The following is a 27,042-nucleotide window of genomic DNA, read 5'->3' on the forward strand; positions in this document are numbered from 1 at the left end:
TTTTGATGCTATCAACTGTCTAACTTTCCAAGGCCAATATATGTCAAAGGTACAATTAACTGTTCAACACCACAAATGTAGATATACTAAGCTCTAAGTTAACTATGCACCCCTAAGCATAAGACACAAAGCTTATATATCCCTGAATCCAAAAGATAGAAAACATAGATATGGCACAGTTATCATCACTTGCACGGGGGAGTTGTATGTGTGTGTGCGTGTGTGTGTGTGTGTGTGTGTGTGTGTGTGTGTGTGTGTGTGTGTGTGTGCTCCCACCCCAAAAGAGCATGAAAATTACACTTTTTTTTAAACAAATCATCTTTGAAATGCTAAAAGTGTTAACAAGGGAACTGTCCCTAAAACATTTGTACATATTTATCACATAGCATTCCATTTTATTGTATTGGCACTCATGTATAGCTCTGAAATGGCTTGGCAAACATGCCCATGCCATCAGTACACTTTTAACTAATGCATGCAGATAAAAGTGTAAGAGCCTCTGCTTCAGATTTTTCTTAAATGCACTCCAGCATATGCAGTATGTAGCTGACCAAATAGAAGCATACCTTCTGAAGTTCAGTACTCCTATCTACAGATATATCCTGAAGAAATACAGTTATCTGCAGTCTTTGCAACATAACCAAGAATCCTCACCATCTGTTTGCCTGGCTACATGGTTGTCTTTTTATTTGATGTAGGTTGAGGGCTGCTGGCATGGTTAACATGCAAATAAGATGTGAACTCATTAGAACCACTGAATCCCAAAAAATTGGATCTGTGTAGGAGATGTAATCATACTGCATCACTCCCTCAGTGTTTGTTTTTAATGGATTAAAACTGTGAATGATTAGTGGTTGGGAGAAGGAAAACACAATAGCACTACAGGCTGTCTTACTTCCACTGGAGGTGTCAGGTTAGATCTACAAATTGTTAGATGTAAGGTTGTAAGCAGCACACAAGTCGCAGGTTGTGTTCTCTAACATCCAACCTGCCCTTCATCTGTTGGCAAATGCATATGATATTACTTCCACTTAATATCCTCACACATTTTAAGTCAATGATATAGAATGGCTTATGCATTGCATGTCTCAGATTACTGCTCAGATAACTGAAGAATGTCCAGCAAATACAGAAACATAAGACAGAACTGTACATTTGCAAGCAATAATTACAACAGGTTGTATGATCAGGGTCTATATTAGATCAGTGAATGCTTAAACAAGCGACCTTATTTTAGTGAATGTTCAAAATATCGAAGCAACAGAAACCCACATTTTTTCCGAGGGAAAGAATTTGGTTGTCCGTTTCCATTGCTTCAGTATTTTCAGTGCTGTGGTGGAAAGTTACGGGTCGGATTCAGGTAAGTGTGCAATTGTGTGGATGTGAGTGTTAGGGTGGGTTAGGTGAGTTAGGGTTAGGGCTCGGGTTAGGTATGTGTGCGATTGTGTGGATGTGAGGGTTAGGGCAGGTTTAGGTGAGTTAGGGTTAGGGAGCGGGTGAGGTGAGTGTGCGATAGTGACTGTCCTTAGGGTTAGGGTTTGGGTTAAGTTAAGTGGATAGTTAGTGGTGTGTGCATAGTTTAGTGTAGGGTTAGGTGTCAGATTTTAGGTGTATGTGTGTGGATTTCTGTTTGATTGGTGTGCTTGTGTTGTGTGTATGTGTTTTGGATCAGCGATTTTTTTCCCTAGGGAAAAAAATCGCTGATCTGACAGTTCGAGATTGTAAGCTTTTGCTTACATAAGGTCAATCAATCAGCGTTCGCTTTTTTAAGCATTCGCTGATCTAATATAGACCCTATGATCACTAGGTGCACTACATCCAAAACTAATAAATGTTCAAATAACACTTCTATGGTTTGATATCAATGTAGACGCTGTGGCAGTTGGTTGTGTGCCAACTAAGTTAAGTTCTTTACTGCAAAGCTGTTTGTATGGCAAAGAGGGATAAGCCATCCATCCTGTGTTCTGACGGTGCATTAGAGTGACAGTTCAAATCAGACCACTGTAGAAATATCTCATGTTTGCTAACATTTTCTAGTGTGTATATCATAGATTGTTTTTCCTAATTTCAACTACCTCTTCCTTTTTTCTTTATTTTTTTCTTTTCTTTGTTATTGGGGCCACTGTTTGTGCAATGTGCCACTTAGTGCAAACACAGGAACAGGAGAAAAATGAATGCCAAGTTTGGCTGTCCTAATCTCATTTGCATGAAGAGCAGCAGTGCATAAACTGGACAACTGGCCAGACAAGACCCAGACAGCCAAAAATAGAAACCAGATGCATTCGATTAATACTATTGAGCATTGTACAAACCTGCTAAGTGACATTGCCTGGTGGTTAACAGCGAGACCTTAAGAATGATAAGTAAAATATTGAATGTCATGTAACTAGTCCTGTGGCAGCAGATGTAAGTGTAGGGATGGCATACAGATGATTCTGGGTTCTAGTACCGCGTGTACTACCTTTGTTTTACTGCTGTGACATTACATTTTATGGAAAAAAACTGCAACATAGACAAGTTTTCTCTCAACCCTATTTGTGGCAACAGGTATAAGTGTAGGACTTCCATACACATGGTCCCGGGTCCAAATGCTGGATATTCCATGCACTTGTATTGCTGTTCCACTTCCCATTATAGTCACTCTCACTTATTACACTTGACATAGTGGTGCTGATAATAATTATATGCATGAGGGCTGAGACACTAGTATTGTTTCAGTTTTTTAATGTATATAGTTATGTATTATCACATGTATGTCTGTGGGTATACTGTGTACTATATTCTTCTAAGTATATTTCTGCTATTTGGACAGGCATGACCTTCACATTTGCCTAACACATTGCATGTACATCCAATAACCTTGTAACTGCAACTGTAATTTTGGAATGCCTCACTGCTTGCTACTGTTGCTCTCCACTTACCATTGCGCATCACTTTTGTGAGATGGTAAGTGGAAAGCATCATTTTGAAACAGGGTGCACTCTCCCAGTAAGCATGATGACTGGAATTGTTAGGAAAGCATCATTCTCCATTGCTCTAGATCCATGGCAGACAAGGCAAGCATTTGTGGGGAAGTTGTCAGGTTTAGGACCTAGAGATGGGGTGCCCAGAAGTCCAAGATTTTTATTGGCCTCCTAGTTAAGAACCACAGTGCCAGGCTTCTGCAGGGGGACTATTTTGGCTGCCAGTATAAGTCAGAAGCTTGGGATAGTTTAGCCCAGGCTGTAACCAATGCCATTGGTATCCCGTGCTCTGGTGATAAATGTAGGCATCATTACAATAACCTACGTAGGAGGAAGAGAGATACCCTTGACTGGTGGATCTGGGAATTTCTGTGTAAGTATCAACTACAGAGAGTACTTGTAAGACTTAAAGCTGAATATAGATGACTGGTATTCATAATAGTATTCTGTTCTGTTTTTTCCACAGCTGCCTGTGATGATGAGGTAAATTTCTGAACCCATGGGGCTAGATTGGCGAGGATGAGAGAAGCATGTGGTATGTGTGCAGCAAAAGAGTAGTAGTATTGTAGCATTAAATGTTAAAGATAGCTTTTCTTGTATTTTATAAAGTTGTATCAAATTGAGCATGCATATCTCAACTGTAAAAGCAAGTATGCATGTAATAGTCTATAACACAAACCAAGAGTACAATATTAGACTTTAGTCAGAGGTTGTGGGTTCAAATACCAGACTTCCCAACTACACAATACTGTTAATTTTTCAATTATATTTAAATTAAATTCAAACCTCTATACCAGTGGCACAAATGCCCTACTATACATTGTAATTTGTATAAATAGAACAGGCATACGTGCAACATATGCACATGTCAAGGAGTACTTGCTTCAATCTGTAGTGTATTGTACATCTGTTAGCAGCTGGTAGTCTTAAAAGTAAAACTTATCTGTTAGGAGTCGGTAGTCTTAAAAGTACAAGTTAAGATAATAGAGTCAAATAATTGTATCAATGCATTGTATGTCACATATGAAGGTATGAATCTTATCTCTTTTTTCCTTTATCCCAACCCTTATATCTTTTTTTATTTTATTTTCATTTTATTTTATTTTTGTATTTTTTTTTTATTTTTATTACGTCATCAAAATATGTCCATGTCATCCATGTGTACCACATCACTAAATGCTCCACAGCACAGCTGGGTATGCCTGCCCCACAGGATCTGCCTGGCCCACATCCACCAGCTCCAGCACCGTTACCCAGCATGTCTGGGAGCCAACCTGGCAGCACCACCTTTGCTGCCCCTGCAATATCCACCCCCTCATGTAGTCCTGCCCTCGAGATTTGACCAGTGGTACCCTCCAGGAGCAGTGGCAGAAGTGGTGATTTTATCACCCACGCTGAATTGCCAGGGATAGTGCATAGGGTTGTGCACTGCACTGTTGATGCATTCCTACTGTGGCTGGAGGGGCTGATCTCCATCATTTTGCAATGGACCAGGAGGAGGAGAAGAAGATGTGAAGCACTCCAGCCAGTGGTGGAGTGAGGTAACAGTGATGACAGTCCAGTGGGTGAGGACTCAATTCTCACTGTCATCCAGCTTGATGACCATGGGTTCATGATGTCCCCACCCTCACTAAAATCATGGTGTCCCTGTCTCTTTATTTGTTTGTCACTTGTGAACCAGGTGAGTCTGGCTGGGCAACATGCCCTTTTTCAGTAGAGACCTGAGGAGAAAAGCTCCATTACAAAAAAGTTAGAAATACAGAGAGTATTAAACAATTGGAGGAATAAAGTTTTCTGTCTTATACATAGCTAGAACCAAAAACATACAATATTTCAGTAATACATAGTTAAAACAAAGAAACAAAATACAATAATGATAAAATTGATTAAAGAGAAGTTAAAGCACACAGAAATCAGGCTAAGTGTCTTATCTGTATTAAGTTAAAAAAGAAAACTTAGAAAAATAAAGACAGAAGTAAATAAGTTAAGATACAATTGTTCTTTAGGAGTAGACTAAGAAGATTAAATGAAATGACTGGAGGATTGTTAGTGGTATAGGAATAGTCAGAGCAAAAGGATATGTTTCACAATAGGTAGGGAAATAAGTTGAGGGAACAACAAAGGTTAAAGGAGAAACAGGGTAGAGGCAGAGGAGGTAGCATTCAAGTGGGATAATTACAGAAGCAGATCCAGGAGTTAAGCAGAAATTCCTTTAATGCTATTTTAAAACTGATTGTGTTGTTATGTGAGCATATGTGGAGAGGGAGTTTGTTCCAAATAGAGGTGACTGAGTGACTGTAAAGTATTTTGGCAATTAATTTGTTGGGTTTGGAAATTTGCAGGAAGAGTTGGTCAGAGCTACATAGGCCATGATTAGGAATGTAGAGGGAGATAAGGTTAGCCAGAGATGGACAACATAGGGGTTGGCGAAGGATAGAGTGGATCAGGTGAATGTGTGGCTGGAGGAGTTGATGTTGAAATTCAAGCCAGTGAAGTTTTTTAAAGGGAAGAAGTGGTGTGATCAATAAAGGAGATTGCTGGCAAATCTAGCTATTTTAGTGTAAGTGAGATCAAGTTTGGTTGATTCTTTTGGAGATTGGTAAATAATGGGGCAGTGTATAGTAGGTTGGGGAGTAGGTAGGCTTCAGCTAAGGACAATTTGGATTCTGAAGTTAGGAATTTTTTGTTCCTATACCATAGTCCAAGTTTTTGGTGTCTCTTTTTAATGCAATTATTGATGTGGATGTCAAGTTTAAGTTCATCATCTACGTAGACCCCGAGGAGTTTAGTGTGAGATTCAACTTTGATAGTAGTGTTATTTAGTGAGGAAACAGAGAAGGAGGGTTTGAGGTGATGGAGAGATTTAGGAAGGAAGAGTAGGAGTTTGGTTTTGTTAGGGTTAAGCAGCAGTTGATTGGTAGTGAGCCATTTTTTAACCAGATGCAGAGATTCTTGAGTGAGGGTGAGTAGGTGAGGAAGATTATCAGATGTGGAGATGATAGCTGAGTCATCAGCATATTTTATAAGAGTGGAGTGTGGGCAGGATTGGTAGAGATTGTTAGTAAAGATATTAACTAATAGGGGCCCCAGGATGGAATCTTGGAGAACCCAAATTTGAATGGAGAGGAATTGGGAAGTTGAAGAGAGCCATTTAACAGATTGTAGTTGATCAGACAGGTAACTAGAGAACCAGCTGAGGGTAGAGTTAGAGACATTGAGGTATGCTAGTTTGGAGAGAAGGAGGTTGTGGGATACAGTGTCAGAGGCTTTAGAGAGGTCAAGAGACAGGCATGAGACTAATTTGTTATTGTCAAGAGATGTAAATACAGAATGAGTAAATTATATATTTGCAGTAGTAGTACTGTGATGAGATTGGAATCCATGTTGTGTGGGGGTGAGGAGGGTCTCTTCAGTGAGATACAAAATGAGCTACTCATGTATACACTTTTCAAGAATTTTAGAAAGGGGGCTAGAATAACAATGGGTCTGAAATTAGAGGGGTCAGTGGAGTTTCCTCCTTTGTGTAGGGGTATAACATACATTTTTTTCCAGATTTTTGGGAAAAGGTTTTCCTGTATTGACTGAGTGATAAGCATAGAGACTGGATAGGCAATGGAAGAGGCTGCTATGTTGAGGTAGAGATGTGGTAAGTTATTGGCAGAGCGGGATCAGGGTTTAAGTTCATTGAGAAGTGATCAGATATTGGAAGTGGGGATTGATTTAATGTTGAAAGGAGTAGAATGGAAAGGTGGCGAAGAGGAGTCAGGGATAGAGTTAATATTAGATTTAACTATGTTCTGTATGGAGTTAATGAAAAAGGAGTCTAACAGTCTGGTAATTGCAATTGGGGAGGTGTTAGGAGAGGGGTTGGGGGAGATGGGTTTCATGGGTATAATAGCTTGTTGATAGTAGTCTAGTATTTTTTGGGTTAGAATGAGGGTTTTTTTCTAGAGTAAGATAAAATGTCATTTTGTCTAGGCTGATTTGTTTTTTTTTTTTTAGTTAGATTTCAATGTTCTCTGTAGAGCTGGAGATCAGAAGGAGTTTTATTCTTATGCCAGGATTTCCAAGCACTGTCTCTACTCTTCATGAGAGAGAGAGTGTGTCTTTGGTTATCCAGGGGGCAAAGTTGGTTTTAACCCTTGTTTTCCTGATGGGAGCTAAGGAGTTAAGAATGTTGAAGAATATGCTGTTAAATTTTAGGACAGCTTCTTCAAGGGGGAGGTCACAAAGAAAAGACCAGTTGATAGAAGACAGAATTTGATTAAATATATCTGGGTCAAAGTTAGCTAGGTTACGGCAGTTTCTATACGCGCCTGATTTAGCTATTTGAGAGGAGGGATGTTGGGAGGTGATTGCTTAGTGAGTCGAGTAGAATAGAGGGATTATGATAGCTATTGAGGTGGGAGGTAAGAATCCAGTCAAGGGTAGAGCTGGTATCAGAATGTTGGTTAATGTGAGTGTGGGAGGTTATGAATTGTGAAAAACTATATAGGTTAATACTTGCATTGGGGGAGTTAGAGGACAGACTGTTCCAGTCAATGTTAACATCACCTAGAATGATGGTTTCATAGGAGATGGTTTGAGAGATCCAAGCTAGGAAAAGTTCGAGGGTAGGGATGTTGTTAATGGAAGTATATATATATAAATATATATATATATATATATATATATATATATATATATATATATATATATATATATATATATATATTAGCAATGGCAATTTTTATTGATTGTTTAAGTTACAGTTGACTATGAGTATTTCAGCTGGCTGAACAGTAGGATGGGTGAAAGGAAGGGGATGAAGGGAGAGATGTTCAGCGAATAGTACAGCTACACCTCCACCTGTTTTTTAGGTCTGTCTTATGGAAGATGTTGTAACCATGGGGTAAGATTTCACTATTAGATATGTAAAGTTTTAGCCAAGTTTTAGAGATGGAGAGAATATCAGGGGTGTGGAGAGATATCCAGGAATGGAATTCATTAACTTTGTTAAGGATACTACAGATATTGAGAACAATCATTTTAAGGTTTTTAGTAGTTGAGGTAGTATATAGTTGGGGTCTGATTTGAGGAGAGAAAGACGTTACAGCACTGGAGAGATGAGTGGGATGAGTGTCAGGGCCTGGATTGGAATGAATATCATCTGAAAGAAGCAAATTAAATATGAAGGAAGTGGTACTAGTGGAAGAGAGTTGAGATAGAAAGTTTTGAATTTAGTTTTTGAGGGGAAAGGATGTGAAGGAGAGAATTTAATTTTGATGATATAGGCAATGGGATGAGAGAAGAGAGAGTGATAAGGGGAAAGAGTAGGGTTGGGCTATGGCAATGTTGGTGTGGAAGGTTAGGGCTGTGATACAGGTCTGCTAGTGAATGATAGTAGGATGTGGAAATTAAGAGGAGAGTGTACAGCATTACAGAAAGAATTAGATGTAGCATTTTGACAAGAAAGGAGGAAGGGAGGTTAATAGATGTGTAAAGTACAAAAGGATGGAAGTAAGTTAGAGTAGAGCTTAGGATTATAAGGTCTAGTCTTGTTTGTCTTGTCTGTCTGCAATTGCTTCCTCACCTACCAAACTTACTTCACCCAAATACTCCTACATCCCTTCCCCAACATTCCTCTCTCTCTAAAAAAATAAATAAATGGGCACCTGTCCCAGAAAAAAAATCGTCCCATACGTAGCTCTCCATTTTGCACAAGTGTCCCAATGACACACTTAATTCGGTGTAGTTGGCTATATTACATGATTGTGTTGTGGTCACCCCTCTCTCTGGAGGTGACAGTCCCAATTCAGTTAATATTTTCCACATATGTTCACTTTACACTGTTGAAGAAATGGATAGCTATGGTTCTGTCCTATCTCCTTCCTGCACATTCCTGCCTACTTTCCCTTTGTTCTTCCCCTGCTAGCTCCCCATTTCACTACTGTCCTATCTACCCATTTCACATCCTTAACCCATTTTTGCATGAAGCTGTGCATCATGCACCAATGTGCAACAGTAGGGAATGGCAACAAGCATTTAAAAGTATTAGATATGATAGCAATGTAGTTAAAGGTATTAGATACACCTGTATTTGAATCCAGTACCATCTGACACCAACAAGGAATGTATCAATGCATTAGCATGTGTTGTCACAGAGTTATTTTATAGACTCAGTACTAACTGTTAGACTTTAGCAATGCAGCTTGCATTGGTGCACTGCTTACATCATGCAAACACGTGTAGCTCACATGTGTACACACTTTGCTAACCATTGTGCAAACCTGCTGCTCGCTGTGCTATAGAAATGCACATATTATGTTGTATTACTGATGTTTACTGTCCATTCTCTGTGTATGACATGAAATTACATGTGTAACCATTACAAACCAAGGGCCTTAACAATATGTCACATATTTACAATACATCCATCTGTTGTCACCACCCAAACACTCTAACCCTGGTGTCTCAATACTGTTTCCATATGTATATCAACCACAGTACAAAATGTAATATCAACTTTTGTGTGTTATGCAATGCATATCATTCTGGCAGCATGCAGAAGTACAACTATTGACCCATATACTTAAAAAGATTTATCTGCACATCTAGGGAAGGAATCAGCACGGACCATATCCACAGGGACATAGGTGACCTTCAACACACTTGACCCTACCCATGTTATTTTTGTCAAAGTTAGATATTGCTGATTGAACCTTGAGAAATTCTTGGATACTGACCCAACAGACCTGGATGAGGGATAACATAACATATCGCCTAGTTTGACTTATCCAATGCCTTTGACACTATCCTCATTCATTTGTCATAATGAATATATCCCATGTGGGAATTAAGCTGTACAGTAGTACAGGGATAGGCAACTGGCTCACTGACATAGAACACATTGTCAAAGTTGAGGACTGCACCTCCACCAGTAGCCAATTACAATTAGAATACCACAAGGATCTGCACTGGATCCTCAGCTGTTTGTAAACTACTTCCCTGAAGTGCAGGCAATGATAGATGTTATGTGATTTACCCAGATGACTGGCAACTGGATGCAATAATAGAGTGCCCCAATGACGGTAACATATTATGGAAGGGGCTGCCACACACAAATGATTGGTGCCAGACTCATTAACTGAACATTAAAGCATACAATGGCTCATTGCCCCTTTGGCAATGAAGTACCCCTGCTATTTATGATATACATAACACCTCTCTAAGCTCAAACATGGTGTTGTGAGACTTGGGAACACATGTTGATAGCAATTTACATTTTCATTACTGTGTCCATACAGTTGACACCCACATTCTGCACTGCACACATCATACATATAGCTATCACATCCAAGACCAGGGTGTCCATACCTCTGCTGCACTCCACCCTTATCAGACCAGTAATTGTGTACAATGTTCCCTTCTGTCTGTACCTCACCAGACACCTGCAGCAATTGGAGAAAACACAGAGTTGTGCCTGGGAGACTCCAGGGTCTCCAAACATGACAAACATGGAAAGACTGAAACACTTGTCAGTGTACTCAATATCATGCAGGCTGCTGAGAGGTGACCTATGCCTGCCCTACAGGGTAGTCTCAGACCCTGCCCTACTATAAATTCTGGATATCTGCAAATGAAATGGGACAAGAATAACTTGCCCCAAGGTTCTCAACCTAACCGGTGATATAAAAAGAACATGCTGGAGACATAGATATATCCCCCAGTGACTTTCACTCCTCCGTAATAGACTCCCACTGCATGTGAATAAGTGCTCCTCAATCACCCCGTTCAAGTACATCCTTGACTACTGGTTGGGTGATTGTAAAATCCCCTCTGGAATGACACCTATGTCTCTCATGGACAGGGCCACTTGGTGCTGCTCACAAAATTGCTCTGATAGTAATGACCATCAAACTATGCTCAATAAGGGTACTTGTGTTTTTTTACACAGCTAGACTTCTAAACACCATAGGGCCATTAGGCTAGTAGTCTCCTATGAACATATAAAGCTATGAACCTATATGGGTATCCCAGCATTTTTCTTCCTACATGGACTGCGTATGTCATCTACTATAAATTCACCTGCAGTCTTGTTAAAGTCAGACCTGTGCCATGATGCTTGCATAACGTACTGTGTTCTGTAATCTGTGTACTTAGATAGGCATGGGTTCTGTTCTCATTGTAATCAACTGGCTGTGTGCATATGTCTGGGTGTCTGTGTGTCTAGCTAAAAGAGTGTATCCTGCAGTTACCAGTCCTGTAAATTGACGGTATTTTGATACTTACACATGCCTATAAATCCATTTCAACCAGGCCTCCCAACTTCTTCTCTCCAACATGCACTGCTGATGTCATCTACTATAAGTCGGCCTGCAGCCATGTAAAAGGCAGACTTATGTCAAGGTTCTTGAATAAAGTACTAATTTCTGTAGTTAGTGTACTTTGATGGGTAAGATTTTGGTTCCCACTCCAGTTAACTGGTGTGTGTGTGTGTGTGTGTGTGTGTGTGTGTGTGTGTGTGTGTGTGTGTGTGTGTGTGTGTGTGTGTGTGTGTGTGTGTGTGTGCATCTAGCCAGAAGAGCAGAAGTGTGCATTCTGCAGTTACCATGCCAGTCCCATGAATTTGCTGTATTTTGATACCTGCACATGCCTGCATATTCATTTCATGCAGGCCTCCCCACTTCTTTTCTCCAACATACACTGCTAATGACATCCACTATAAGTTGGCCTGAAGTCTTGTCAATAGCAGACTTGTGCCACAGTGCTTGCATAAAGTACTGTGTTCCATAGTATGTCTACTTAGATAGGAAGGGATTCTATTCTTACTGCAGTCAAGTGTGTGTGTGTGTGTGTGTGTGTGTGTGTGTGTGTGTGTGTGTGTGTGTGTGTGTGTGTGAGTGTGTGAGCTGGTGCTTCATATTACAGAGACCATTTTGCACCAACACGTGGGACACTGTTACATTCTCTCAACAGACACTGTTGATGTCATCTATATCAGATTTTTGGATATGCAATACACCCAACAAGGAAGGGTCAGAGACTGGCCTGGAGGACAGGCAGAAGTTACCTCATCCTATACAATAAAGATTACAGTGACACAGCTTTTAATCTATCCACATGCATCATAGCATGGTTTGTATGCCCTTTGTTATAGGATCATAGGAACTTACAGGGCTATTGGCCCTGAGGCCCTTACAAGACTAGCCAAGAATTTAGCCCATGTTCCAACAAGTCAGCACCCTATTCCACTGTACAGCAGGGACACAGATGTAATCCCAGGGGTGTATTTTCTATTCCCCATGCAGTTATCCAGGTTGCACTTAAAAAGGTTTAATGACGTACTCTGCCTGATGTGGAGAGGGAGTCTATTCCACAAAAGGGGGAGTCTCTGGAACACAACTCTGTCCCACCAAGTCCTATTAATGTCACAGACCAAGTTGAGGTTGCCCGTGTCGGTTACTCAAGTGAAGCTTGACTTGCGGATATCTTGCTGAGAAGGCCCTGTGGTCTCTCCAGCTGCTACATGTATCCGGTGAGGTATATGAAAAAGAGAGTGTTGCACTCTATTATTGTTGTGATGAAGTTTGTCGAGAGTGCTGTCATGCAATCATAAGATCTTAATATAATGGTGTGACTTATGATGTGCACAGCATAGGCTTTCAATACCAGTGTGGACAGCTGGTGGTCAAAGTTCAGAGTGCTATCTACATGTGTTCACAGTGCTTGAATCACTGGGTTTCTGTATACTAGAACTGTTGTCAATGCTACAATTAACATGGAATTCCACTTTACAAACAGACAACAATACAAACATACATTCCTACATTTATTTGTAGATTGTGTGCCTTTGTCACCATTCTGTTGTGTGTGTTAGCTCCTCCTGTACTATATTATCACCATTGGTGGACTTAATGATTGCACACAATATGCAAGAATCAGCAAACTTGGTAAGCCAAAGGCCATATACTTAATCCTGAACTGTCAAGAAATAGAGTTCAAACTGTGAAGAGCCAGTCACAGATTCATGTAGTTTTCCAGTGGTGACAGCTCTACTGGTACAAGTTGATTCACCAACTCTTACATGATGTGTTCTGTCAGTGAGCCAATTAGTTACCCATCAACTGAAGTAATGGTTAATCCCCAACTTGCAGGTTTTCTCAAAGATACCTGCATGGGGGGTTATATCAAAACCCATTACCTTCATCCAGGCCCATCACCTATAATCAATGGGCTGTGACAACATCACAGATCATCTATGGTGTTGGCTGAATACACATTTCAACATTCCCTTCACACGGTCTATGTTCCTGTACAAGGTTGTACATCAACATACATCCACCTGAGTTGGGGGGGACAGCACCTGATGCATGCATGTATAGAAACCTCCAGAGTCTTCACGACTGTGAGGTAGACCAACATGTCATCATGGACCTCTTCAACATGTATACTAGCAATATTCCAGATGTATAAAACAGACCTGTGTGAGTTCTTAATGATGTTCTCAAAGAGGTCATCGAGGGCATGCATGATGACAACAGCATCATCTTGTGGAACTTGACCAGGTCAAGGCATTTGACACAAATCCACAATGAGGTATTCAATCAACACTGTCATATGTGACCATAAAATGCTATATCACTGAATAGGTAGATTAGTGTATGACATGCATGGCATCTCACTATGTTGAAATGTGTGACATGGCCTACTTGTCAGGTCCATTGAACAGGTTGGTACATCAGGGGTCTCTGCTAGTCCTTTTCTTGCCCATTAGTTAAGTGATGCCATCAAAGATGACATACACACACTGTGTCCAAACAGCTACCTGAAGGACTACAGATTGTGAACAATCAGTGACTCCAGCTTTTATATTAATATATAATGCAAACAGTATTAATACATACCAGAAACTGCTGCTACAGCCATGACAACAGCTTCACTGACAAGAAACATTGTGGGATTTGTTGAATCAGGAAACAAACACACCACCCAAGTATAATGTGGACATCACACCCTATAATCAGACCAATAGATATGTGACCCATGTCCTGGGGTAAATGGTAAGTGGTACATCCACCAGCATGTGGTCACAGTACTGACTACTCCCTTGAATGTAACACAAGTACTGGGTACGTGAAGGACATGCACATCAGAGGCCATAATACCTTCATGGTTCCCAGCCTTCATCACACCAATAACTGTGTACAATGCACCCTTCTTTATGTACCACCTTACACATCTCCAGTAATGTATAACTGAAGTGTACCACCTTTCACACAGCTTACTGGCCATACCTAGGCATTCTCTCTGTGGAATAAACATGACTGCCTGAAGGTGAGGAACACCAATCAAGTTGTTACACAACATGCATGTGTGCTACCTTTTCCGCTTATGCACACACTACATACACTACATACATAGGTGTTTGACAACATTAATGGCATGTATATTATTTGTGAGAGTGTGGATTGTGCCATAAATATATATATATATATATATATATATATATATATATATATATATATATATAAATATATATGTATATATATATATATATATATATATATATATAGATAGATAGATATATAGATATGGATATAGATATATACCATGCACACAAGGCAACTAACCTGTATTGCCCATACTGTTGCATATAGGTATAGCAGTGTCCCTGCTAATATCTCCTGCAAATATTACAGTGCCAGACAGTGCATGTGGTTACCTTCATAGAGTGTGGATGTATCATAATAGCTGTTCAAGTGTGTGTGTGTGTGTGTGTGTGTGTGTGTGTGTGTGTGTGTGTGTGTGTGTGTGTGTGTGTGTGTGTGTGTGTGTGTGTGCAAGCTCATCTCTTATCCCTCCACATCACACATGTTATGTCAGAGGCATGGGATTAGTGGTAGTATTATTCTGATATTGTCAATTGTGGCTAGTTCTTGTAGTATTTCCATTATCCTTTCCCTGTGGCCACCTTGCTGGAGACCTCTGCTGACAGTACACTCATTTTCAGGCATATCATTTTGCACAACTTCACAATATGCACCCTTTCTCAATTGCATCTCAGATCCCTGATAGATGTCCACTACATTATTCATGTAAGGATGCTTATCTCACACAGGCACTTTGTGTGATAGTCATAGACAACACATTTTCGCTGTACGGTCCGTATTGTACCATATAAATATGCACTTGGTGTTGCTGCTACAACCATCTTCCATTGACATGCCCTCCTCTGCTGTACATGAGGGAGTTTTACCAGTCCTCTTCTCCTGTGTTCATTCCTGTGATTCATCTGCGTGTCCCTATTCAATACACACATTCCACTCAGTGATCATTTTACATTGCAGTCCATGTCCAGATGCAGATCATTAACACAGATTCAGTACAGAAGGCCAGGAATGGAATATCACAACACTCTGCACTGTAGGCACATTGTCCTGTACTGTATTTGGACTATATACTTCACATTCATACCTCTCAACTGTCAAGATATTCCTAGGATATCCAGATGTTTTCCTTATCAAATTTCTGGCTTTCTGCCATAGCACTGGGATGATCTCTGGACTGACGTGGCTCACTATTGCATACTTTTCTCAACTGTCCTAACTTGTGCAGAATGACCAGTTTTTGTCATATATTTATGATCTTACATTAATAACATTTTGTTTCTGGCAAATCTTTGGCATGTCATTGTGGAGTGAAGTCAGAAACTGATGACTGCCATTTGAGTTTCAAACTTCATGCTCTTCAGAAAGTTCATGCTAATGTACAACCTATTTATTCTATCAGCTTTCTAAGCTTGGAAATGCAAAATTTAGTCCCCCTGATATGTATGCCTTTGTCCACATATCATGCTCAAAGAGGATGACAGATATGTTTGAGTTTCATTCTACCACATGTCTATGTGACAGCTATGGCAAATATGGCCCTATTTCTGGTTAAATGTCCCCCATTATATTGGCCTTTGTGGAGACACGTTGCAGTAACAGATTCACAGCAGTCTGTGAAGCCCTGGTGGTCATTGTGGCATTCTGTGCATATCCGGGGACTGTAGGTGCTCTGCTTTAAACAGAACTGCATCCGGTTTCACTTACATGGTTTCTTGGTCGGCAACACTGTTGCAGCCATGTAACCTAATTTAGGCGGTGCGCATCATTAATATGCATTGCATGCTACCGCTCACTGTGTAGTCTCACAAACTTGTAAACTCCATGTAGGCTCTGTGCAAAGCCTACCTGGAGTTTATTGAATCCTGGGGAATAACTTTTCCCTTGTGGGATATGAATTTTAGTCCAAGTTGTATCTTCATCTATACTGATATTTTTTCAGGAAATATCCCAGTATTGATAATGTTTCTTTAAAATTATAAACATATACCCTTATTGTTAGAGGTTCTAATCAAAGTTTTGGCTTTTACTGATTATAAAGTCTTTCATGTACTACACTGACTGACAGCCAAATTTACAAAACATGTTTACGTATTCTTTTCTGTGCTGTCAGCTTCTGCTTTATTTTTTGTTCACATCATATTTTATTCTGCACGTTTACTGTCTTTTTCTGAGTGTTCCCTTTCACTGACTAAATTTCATTCTTCTTTTACACTATACCTTAATGTTTGGCAGATGCTTTGTCCCACACCTAGGAGTACCTATCCATGGTGCATTATGCTATATCTATGTGTATTAAATGAACACTATGCTACAAGTTAATGGGAGCTGCAGAATGTAATATCTCACAAAAGGTGCTTTTCTGGTGATGACATCACTCAGTCCCTTATTCAAACCTGTGAGGTATTGAAAGTAATTAGGTTCCTCCTCCTAGCAGCTATGTAGCTTATAAAAAAGGATGTGGAATAAACTCTAGTAAACTGCAGAGCTTTCTGAAATACACTTAGAAACACTTAAAGAGTTTCACTGAACAACAGTGAGATGTGCAAACATTTAAAATGCTGCTCATATTCCTGAGATACTTCAGCAAACATTTTTGTATTCTAATGAATGCCCCAGCAGACTGTCTGAATCTACTCAAAGACACTTGAATAAATGCCTGAATACATAATAAATAGTCTGGTGACATACTGAAGGCAAGTACTAGAGAGCACATTAGTTTGCCTCAGTTATTGTAGCTTTAGAGTTACTTTTTGAATAATGCTGAGTCATCATTCCCTGCCAGGCTTGCCATCTGTTGTGTTAAGTACGCAAGACACAAAAGTGCAAAGCAGATTATTTTATCCAGTAATTAAGATTCACAACATTTTTCCACCGCATGCTGACTTTAATGTTTCATAGACCCAGAAACAGCTTTAAATGTAACTTGTTTTCATTTTATTTATTAATTTGATGTTTTGTATATGTGGCTATAGTAATTTATTAGCACATCAATAATGCATACTAACTTCCAGTTTTGAATATAAAAATACGTTGTCAGAGCTGTACAGCTGAGAGTCGTGGTATTGCTTGTGTTCATTTATTTGCAACTTTGTTTTTGTCTAGGATCTGGATACCAGTCAGTTGGTTTTGTGAAGGCACATCGTGTCTCCTGAAACTTGCAAACTTCTTTGAAAAGGTTACAGAGGCCTTCTGGATTGCAAACTAAGTTGTGATAGTCACTGGTACCCTCACCGAATATAAAGTATAATCAGTACAGTTCTACAGAGATCAGTGCTGGGCCCTCTCCTGTTTCACATTTATTTTGCAGAAATCCAAGCCAATATCCCAGAAGCTTGACTAAAACTAAACTGCATTCACTCACCAATGGCAAACCCTCCAGAATATCTGAAAATTTTGGCTTTAATTTTCACAAACTGACATGCACCTTAACCACCTACACTGAATGTTCTATTTATCAAATGTCTTCAAATTTCATTTAATAAAACATTCAATGGTTATTAGCATCATTCATTTCCAAACTGAACAAAAATTCACTGCTCTACAAGTGAAACACCAACATTCCCTATAACAGCACAGTCCACACACACACACACACACACACACACACACACACACACACACACACACACACACACACACACACACACACACACACATACCAGTAAAAAAACAGCTCTACACAATGATTGCAAAACTAATGACAGAATTGCTACAGTTATAATTTAAACAGTAGCATTTTACTGAACAATAAAGCTGTGATTGCTGCATGCAAATAAATACATAAACAAATAAAAATATTCCAAAACCATTCACACACAATAAATACTTTATAAGGGAGGTTCACCCCTACATAATCGTACTTACATATGCTAACTAAATAGTCATACAACTGAGATGAAAGCGAACCCAGCAAAACTGTATTATCATCAATGTAGCATCAGTCGACTATAGCACATATAGGCAAAGTGTGATTTTGAAGGGCTGTGGCAGCTTTGATTAAAATGAGCTACAGACCATTCCAACATGAATAAACAGCCAGAAAGGTATTTATTTATGACATGCTTCCTAACATAAAAAAAATGAATCATTTGAGCAGCCATGTACCATGAACTTCAGTATTAAAAAGAACTGCATAAAACTAGCATGTGTGCAACTTGACTATCCTTAGTAATATAAGACACATTTCATAGCCATCCTACATGCATTTGTTTCAGATCAAAAATTGTTTTCTAAAAATAAATTTATGTATTTAAGAAAGTGTGTGTACTTGGAAAACACCTGGAAACATGTTCTTGAGTTTATTATAGAGATAAGAATTTGAGAAGAGGTATTATCATTCAATAATCATAATCTTTGGCTAAAGTTGAGTGTTCTAAGAAAAATAAATAAATATCTGTTTTCAAAAATTGCATTTTCACATGCAAGAGGCAATAAAGAGTAACTCCATTAATATGATGATTACAATGAGGTCTAAGCTTATTAAGAACAAAGTACTCTGCAGAGACAGAGCAAACTTTCATAGAAAACTAACCAGCATAAAAAAGTTTGTGTCACCATGGCACAGTTGATAAATATCTAGTCACCCCTGCTTGCTTATTTATTTGGCAATACATATGTTTCATCAACATTGTAATTTAGTAAATAATTAGAACAGGAAAAATACAACATTTCCAGAGCATCAGAGTTCTCCTTGAAATGTGGTAAGGCCGGATGAAGATTCTATTGAAACAATAACAATACTGAATTGTGGCTCGGATATGTTAAGTGCTATTTAAAGAACAGCTGCATTCAGGTTTGAAGATCATTCCTAGATCATCCAACAGATGGTAAATACCACAACTTCCTGGATTTTACACCATTTGTAATAATATACAGACTGAATAACCATTTACATAGTCAGTTTCCATTTTGATGTTAACAGTTCAGTAGACTGAGTATTAAATTATTTTATTTCAGTAATCAATATGTGTTTTCTGCTTATTTAAGTTTCTCTGATACTGTTTCATACGAAACAATGGGCTGATGAAATTTTCTGCTTCGATAGCTATGGATGGTTTCCCTAAATATGCGTCAGTGCATACTGTTTTAATGAAGTCACTTTGTTTTACTAACATCTTTTAATGCCGTTTTATCAGATCTACTACAAACTATTGTATTGCTGTTATTTATTATTTTCTGAATTTGTACACCTGAAGGGGTTATAAAGAATAACATTTTTTCTTGATAAAGCATTCTTAATTGCTTTACAACATCATCATCTTCCATTCTCTGAAATCATTAGCAACCTTAAGTGGGACATTGTCTATCTGACAGTTTGTCTCCCCTCCTGGACTCCAAAATTTCCTGGTGGTCTGTGTCCACGAGAGAAGTCCGAAGGATTCTGAATAGCAACAGGGTGAATTATACCTTTCATCATAATATGTAGCTTACTACAATCATCATAAACTATAGCTTACTTTTCTTCTGACAGTTTGCGCAGAGGCTAAGGTTGTAAGCTATAGTTTCTGTGGTACATGGCTTGATTATCTCAGCCCTCATTTGCCTACTGTTAGACATTTAGCGAGTCACTTAAGCAGACATCACTCTAGGTCACCCTTGAAAAGAGATTGCATGTCAAGTGGATCTACTTGGTTAACAACTAGGATTATTGTTATTATTATTATTATTATTATTATTATTATTATAATCCCTAGTAATTGTAATAGCCATATTCATAAACTATGTCTTCATAGGAGGTTCTTGCTCTTCTGAAGTCTGACATATGGCAATAGCTACCCTATTTCAACATTGGTGATATGGAGTTCATTTAAGCTACAGGATTGTGTGTCATTTTCCTCAGTCTGTCAAAATATTATTTAAGGCACAGCATTATGTAAATATTTTGAGCCATTGTACTACATATATGTAGTTTAAGATATTTATTATTGCGTTATGAAACATAAAATGACATGCCCCAAGAAATGCTGCAAGGCCATGGAGTGAGTGCTCAAATTATATAACTCAGGACAGATTACTACTAGAGACAGAGATGTGGTACTGTATGATCTGGAATAAATAACACTAAGTATTAGCATTAGGAATGGAGTTCATCTAGAGCTTAGTTTTAAACACCTCCATATTTGTGTCTTAAAACAAGCTATGGACATTGCACAGGAAAAATAAAAATATTAACCATAATACTAATGTTGTTGCAGACTTTCTGGTAAATGGCACTGCATGTTTCCTAACTACAGGATGATTTCTGTTATCTACAGCAGTGACCAACCGCTATCTAATATTGAGCATCATCATTCACCACTGAGGAGTCACCTGAAAGAACCTTTCAGCCCAGTTACTTTGGAATGAACTTTAACCACAACTTTTTTCTTGGACAGACAATGCAGACCACAGAGTGAATACATTTCCATGTTAAACTGGGTGCCCTTTCATCAACTCATCTGAATGCGGAGCTTTATGTAAGAGAATAATATTCCATATGTAGAATTTACCATACATCATCTAAGATGCATATTGTTTCCCCTGTTTGTACTCAAAAGAGATCATACTTAGTCAGTAAGGAACAAAATAGCTACAGAAATAAGCCAGTTACAGGACAATTAAGTGTTTTCCTGATACACCATACTGATAGATTCATCAGTTTATTTCTCAGGCTTTTAATTTACTTTCTTTCAGAAGGCTTGATTGATATAATTATGTTTTAATATTTTACTTACCCCCTGCAGCACACATAAAGATATGTGCCAGCATGCATGCACACGCACACACACGCACACACACACAACACACACACACACACACACACACACACACACACACACACACACACACAGACACACATACTCTCTCTCTCTCTCTCTCTCTCTCTTACTCTCTGTCAAAGCCTCTCAGCCAGTGCATGCAGTGTTTGATGTTCCCAGCATCTTGTTCTATTATATATACACAGCAGGCATTACCCATCCTCAGCATATGATATAATATCTTAAGTGAGTTTCCCGTTTGATTTGTCAAACTTGAGTGAATGGAATTCACTGATCTTTCCTTGTCACAATACCAAGCAGACCACTGCAAAACAAATTTAGTATATGAAGCAATTACACTTTCAGTTTGGAAATAATTTTTCTTAGCAAGCGCAACTCTATATTCATCAGCTTCTCTTACCAATGTTTAGTGGTTCTCCCGACACTTGTATTTTCATATATTTTCACAGGATATCATCAGTTTACAATATGAGAATAAATAGATGTGCATAATATTGCATTTAGAATTACAGTTGTTGTTTAAGAATTCTATTACATTTTGAGCACTTGCAATCCAACAAGGATGGAAACAATGTTTCTCTATGTACCACATTTTCTAGTACTACCAGTTCAACATCTGTTAAATATATTATCTATAGTCAGACATGCACTGTGTAAAGTTCCATCTTGCTGAGAAGATGTTGGAACATGTAGGAGGATGGATTTGATATCAGTTTTAATTCCTAATTAATTATATGTACAGGACATGAAGGTACTGTAACACTACATAGTTCATCCATGCTCTTGCACCTAGCAGGACATTATGAAATGAAACCTCTAGGCATAGTTACAGAGAACTGAAATGTAAAAAAGTAAAAGCACAAATGTCTTACTGCAAGTACAACCTTTAGCCATGGGGAAAAAACATTTTCAAGAGTGTATTTGTTTTTCCTTTAAGCATCAGCAGGACTAAGATAAGACACATAACATACCTCTTTCTGTGTTTCCTCTGGACTTTTCTTTTATTTTTGGGGCTTGATGAACTGCAGGAAAGATAACTAGGTTTATTTCTACCAAACACCTGAGAGCAATTGACTTAAGATTTTTTGTCCATGTTTAAGGTTTTCCAAAGTCTTACCTGCGTCTTCTTTTCTTTGATGTTGACCTGAAAAATAATAAGGACAAACTTCAGATGATGCTGTCTTGCAATATGCATTTATTATTTCTCACTATAACTTTTAAAGGGTTAGTGAGGCTGTAGGTTTTGTCTACAACTTATTCTTATAACAAATATGAACTACATACTAATATGCAGTTATAACCTCTCATAAATGGGTAAACTGGAGCAAGATCTCAAGGAATGTAGATAATAGGCTGGATTTATAAAGGTTACAACAAAGTGTACACTTTTTGAATTCAAGTCCAGCCCTATCACAATGCTTGTGTTGCTCTGTTCACTCAGAAAGGTCACACTAGGTGCATACATAATGTACACTTAGTGGTAATGTTTATGAATCCACCCTAATGTCTAAGCTTAAGAACAAAGGAAGCTTAAGATCCAGAAAAAGATAATATTAAAGCCCCACACAGACTTCTGGAATTTTGAAGTCATTACTTTTTTTTTTTTTTTTTTTGAAGAAACAATTGCTGAAAAATGTATGGTCTGTTTTTCCATACACGTAAATATGTTTTTCTTTAATGTACAGTTACAATTTTGTTTAGTTAACTTTAATGCATCATTTCAACTACATCCTGTCAACAGTTTTAGCAATTCCTCTAAAAAATTGGATTTGCTGTAGTAATATCCCAGAAGTCTCACATTTACTTTAGACTTAAGTGATGTCATTGGAGGACTAGTGTGTAAATGCATCCATAGACTTTATAGGATGTACGACTGCCCTTACCCAGTGCCATGTCCATTAAAGTCTATGGACATATTTACATGCATACTCTCCAGTGACATCATTGGAGGCTGAAGAGGAGTGACGTGGACATGTCTTAATAAAAAGCAGGCAACGCTTTTTACTAAAAAGCACTCCTCATTAACTGGCACAGATAGTTAGAGGGAAAACATATTGTGTTACTTAGCAGTTAAGAGCTACTATTTGTATATTACTGCTGAATATACTGTATGCTTTAATAGGTTCATAGGTAAGTACTGGGCTAGCTGCCATTGTAGGCCATTTTAAGCCTTGACAGTTTCCCTTTTTGTGTTCAAACTAACTCATCTCATTTGATTATAGATTGGCCATATTCATGCCATGGCTGACAATTATACATTACCCTTAATCAGAATGACTGGGATCATAGCATAGATAATTTGAGGAGACCCATCCATGGGATAAAGCATTTAGGATCTCATATGAGATTTTGCTAAGTTTGATTGAAACCACTACTGTAATCATTAGGGCCACTATCTTACCAAAGCCATCTAGTCTTAACAAATACGACTGGTGCCTTCTAGTTATTCATAATAACTTGGAAACAAAGAGCAGCAGGGAACTGTAAATACTTACTGCTTGTAGGAAAAGTAGAATTCTAAATGTATTCACAGAGCAGGCTAAATAGACATGATTTATTTGTGTCACGAAGCAAACATAATGTAAAATCCAAATAAAGAGATGTTACATTGATGTCATCCTTGGAATTTTATGTGGTAATTTTTCTTATCTGATTTTAACAAGTTACCCTTCCCTCTATTGTATTTCATATCTCTGATCTGCCCACAGCATATATTTCACGAGTACATGAACTGCCTGAATACTACAAGTATTCACAAAACTCTACTGCCCTTTTATACCACGAGTGGCCACAGTATACCAATAATATTTGTTAAGCCTGGATGCAAACTGAGAAATATTTATGAATTCTAAGCATGTACTGTGCATTGTAGCATCATTAAAGTAGATTGTCATCCTTCAACTGAAACTTAATAGCTGTGTCCAAATATAAAATATTATTTTCTTAATTTTTTTTTGTCCTCCCCATGCTGTGCTGATCAACAAGCCCTCCCCTCTCATGTTTAGCCCATTCACTCCCTGTATGAGGAAAGTGTCCAGTAAGATATGGGAGGCAATAGCCATCTGAGTAAGCCATCACACAGGCAGCTATGAGTGTTGCTTGTGTCCTTGCATGCATCCTAGCAACTGAAGGTCTATTATTTATTATACTGCTAATACCCAGTATTGATGGATTTACTACATATCACCAGCCAGATGGCATCAGAAATACTCAGTCTATGGATCTAAACCTCTTCTACAGCATCAACAGGGTGGTTTGGAGGGGCAGGTATATCTTGCAGAGGATACCACAGCTCTGGAGTATAAAACAAAGTTCCTTCCTTTCCATATTCAAGCACAGCTTGGATCTATGGATGGGAAACAGAAAATTAGTCCCAGGACTGCCCCCTGTACTATTAGTGGACAGAGTCAGATCCTAAATGCTTTATCTCATGCAAGGATCACATAAAATTTTCTATAGTATGATCCCAGTTATTCTCATCAAGTGTAATATATAATTATTGACCATGGGAAGGGTAAAGACAATCTCTAACCAAATGGGACAGGTTAATTTGAGCAAAAAAGGCAAACTGGATAGGCTTTAAATGGCCTGCAGGGGCAGCTAATCTAGTACTTTGCTATGAACCTATTCATGGACTTGAACAAACATCTTGTGCTGATATGAGTACCTTTGTCACTATAGGTACTACTTACACCCCTCAGCTCCATGAATATGCACTTCTTCTTATGCAGTGACAATAGACACCATCACTTGCACACTTCTGCATGGTTGGTTTCTACTTGCTGTGAATGATCAGCAAGGCAGCCACAATTACCCCCAGCCCCCACCTAGGACAGGCACACCCAGCCTCCCATGCCAGATCCATCAAGCATGTGAGACACTACTCAAACCTGAGTCACCTGTGCCATTGTCAGGACGTTATCCCTCAGTGTCACACAGCTGGCTAATTTCTATTACAGAGACTCTGTGGCCACTTAGAGTTTAGTATTATGTTTTTCATACACTCAGATATAGTGATTAGTATAGTTAGGTATGAAACAAACATCCAAATATGTTACTCAGTAATACCAGCTGGGTATGTTCAACACCACTGTCCAGACCAAATATTTTCAAATATTTTAATTATGTATGATTCCATATTAAGACAGTAGTATTTAATAGTCCATAGACATGTAATCTCACCAATATTTATAGAACTATAATTTTCATAGTCATAGACGTATTGCAATAATACATTTTAAAACTGCACTGAAAATGCACGTGTTTCCTTTACAAAATGGAAAGTTCTCTCATTTCCATTTAGGTTGCTTTATCACTACATATGTTCAGAAACTACAGTGAATTTTATGAGTATTGTCCCAATTATTTGTTATATGTCTTAAGATTAAACCACATTTCTATGTATGGTTTTAACTACAGGCATAAAGAAAACTGAATTAAATACATTAAATTCCTCTAGTCTCTGGATGAAAATTGATTTCACCCTAAAGAAATGGTGCAACATTCATTTTGAACAAAATACATTTCTAAAAATAACATGGTTGATAAAAATGCTACAGCTCATATAATGGTACTGAAACACAATCCTGCAGAAAATTGGCTACTGCGTTTCAGCTGTGCTGCTCTGTTAAAAAAACTAGGACAGAGACCAATGTCATGGTTGTATCCTTATCACAGATTAAGCTCATCTGGGAAAGCATTTATTTTTCTCACACTGAATAGTGAAGGCAGATAATTCTTCAGTTAATGCCTGTAGCCTTCTGCAAGGGAAAATAAAGTAATCATATAAGCTTTTTTCCCCAAAGTGTTTAGTGATATCATTGTGTTACGTGGAAAATCAACAATTATGTAGTCACAAATAATCTATTTTCCTGTGTAACCTACAAACTCCCAATAGGAAAGCAGCATTGTCTTTCTTTTCTATGAATAAACATTCTATTTCTATTCTGCTGAGGCAAAGTCATACAGCAGGTAGTGATGGTACCCCACAGCACTTTGCTTTCTAATTCTGCTCCTAGCTTTGGTATCTTCTGGGCAGGTGTATCTATGCTCCTCATTTATCAAAGCTGAGTTTCACTAGGGATGTACATTTTTTCCATACAACAAAGGCATGCCACTAGGTGAACTGGTGATTGTCTTAACTGCCCATAGGTATAAGTTTGTGTGTGTACATGCATGTATGTAATTCTACTATGAAATGCATGCTTTCCGAAAGTTGACATTTCAATAGAATGGAAAAAAAAATGCCTAAAAACAAAAGTTCAAAAAACACCTTTTTCTAATTGTTTGCATGGGGTAAGTCCTCCTGCACACCCCCCCCCCCCAATGTGGAGGGAAAGACCCCTACACCACCTGAGCTTATATAGATCAACTCCATGTTCACACCAACTCAAAGTAGGGGAAATTTCCCTAAAATAGTGATTCATTTCTTGCATACTATTAAAAATTGTACCAGCAATGATTTCCTGTGGCAAAAGTGTTGGGTGTTATGCCATTCATCTCTCTTTTTTTTTTTTTTTGCTGTAATCTACTGACGCCCGAGCAGTTTGAGCTTGTGTAGGGAAGCCCGTGCATGCATGTGTATATGTTTTGTGTGTGTGTGTGTGTGTGTGTGTGTGTGTGTGTGTGTGTGTGTGTGTGTGTGTGTGTGTGTGTGTGTCTACTGTAAATTCTAAAGGACTGGCATCTCATCAGATTGGTTATCTGCCCTGTGTCCATCACGGCTTGCCAGAATAGGTTTGAGCTCTAACTCAACCTTGAAAAGAATAAAGCGGATATCAGCAAAGTAATGAATAAAGCTATTGTAGGCACTGTCACTGCCTCTCAACTCATGAGCCCACTTGGTTGTCTTCCATTCAAAGTCTGTATGCCTTTACTGTGTCTTTGTGGGCTGTTGTCAGGTCCTCTAATTTCCCTCTCACATCCCATCTACATGACATTGGGTGAGAC

At 38.5% G+C, this 27,042-nt stretch overlaps 1 protein-coding gene across 2 annotated transcripts in view; it reads right to left on the reverse strand.

Annotated features, from left to right (window-relative positions):
* The window catches only part of SRRM4 (serine/arginine repetitive matrix 4), a 519,623-nt gene that overhangs the window by 96,295 nt on the left and 396,286 nt on the right, over positions 1–27,042 (reverse strand). For both annotated transcript variants that reach the window (XM_044068321.1, XM_044068322.1), the window contains exons 5-6: positions 22,211–22,237; positions 22,065–22,115 (exon numbers count right to left, since the gene is read on the reverse strand). In XM_044068321.1, coding sequence (XP_043924256.1) covers positions 22,065–22,115; positions 22,211–22,237 — 78 coding nt within the window. The remainder of the gene's footprint in view (positions 1–22,064; positions 22,116–22,210; positions 22,238–27,042) is intronic.

This window comes from Protopterus annectens, chromosome 4.part0 (genome assembly GCF_019279795.1).
Source record: "Protopterus annectens isolate FY-2018-M chromosome 4.part0, PAN1.0, whole genome shotgun sequence".
In the NCBI taxonomy this organism is placed as follows: domain Eukaryota; kingdom Metazoa; phylum Chordata; order Ceratodontiformes; family Protopteridae; genus Protopterus; species Protopterus annectens.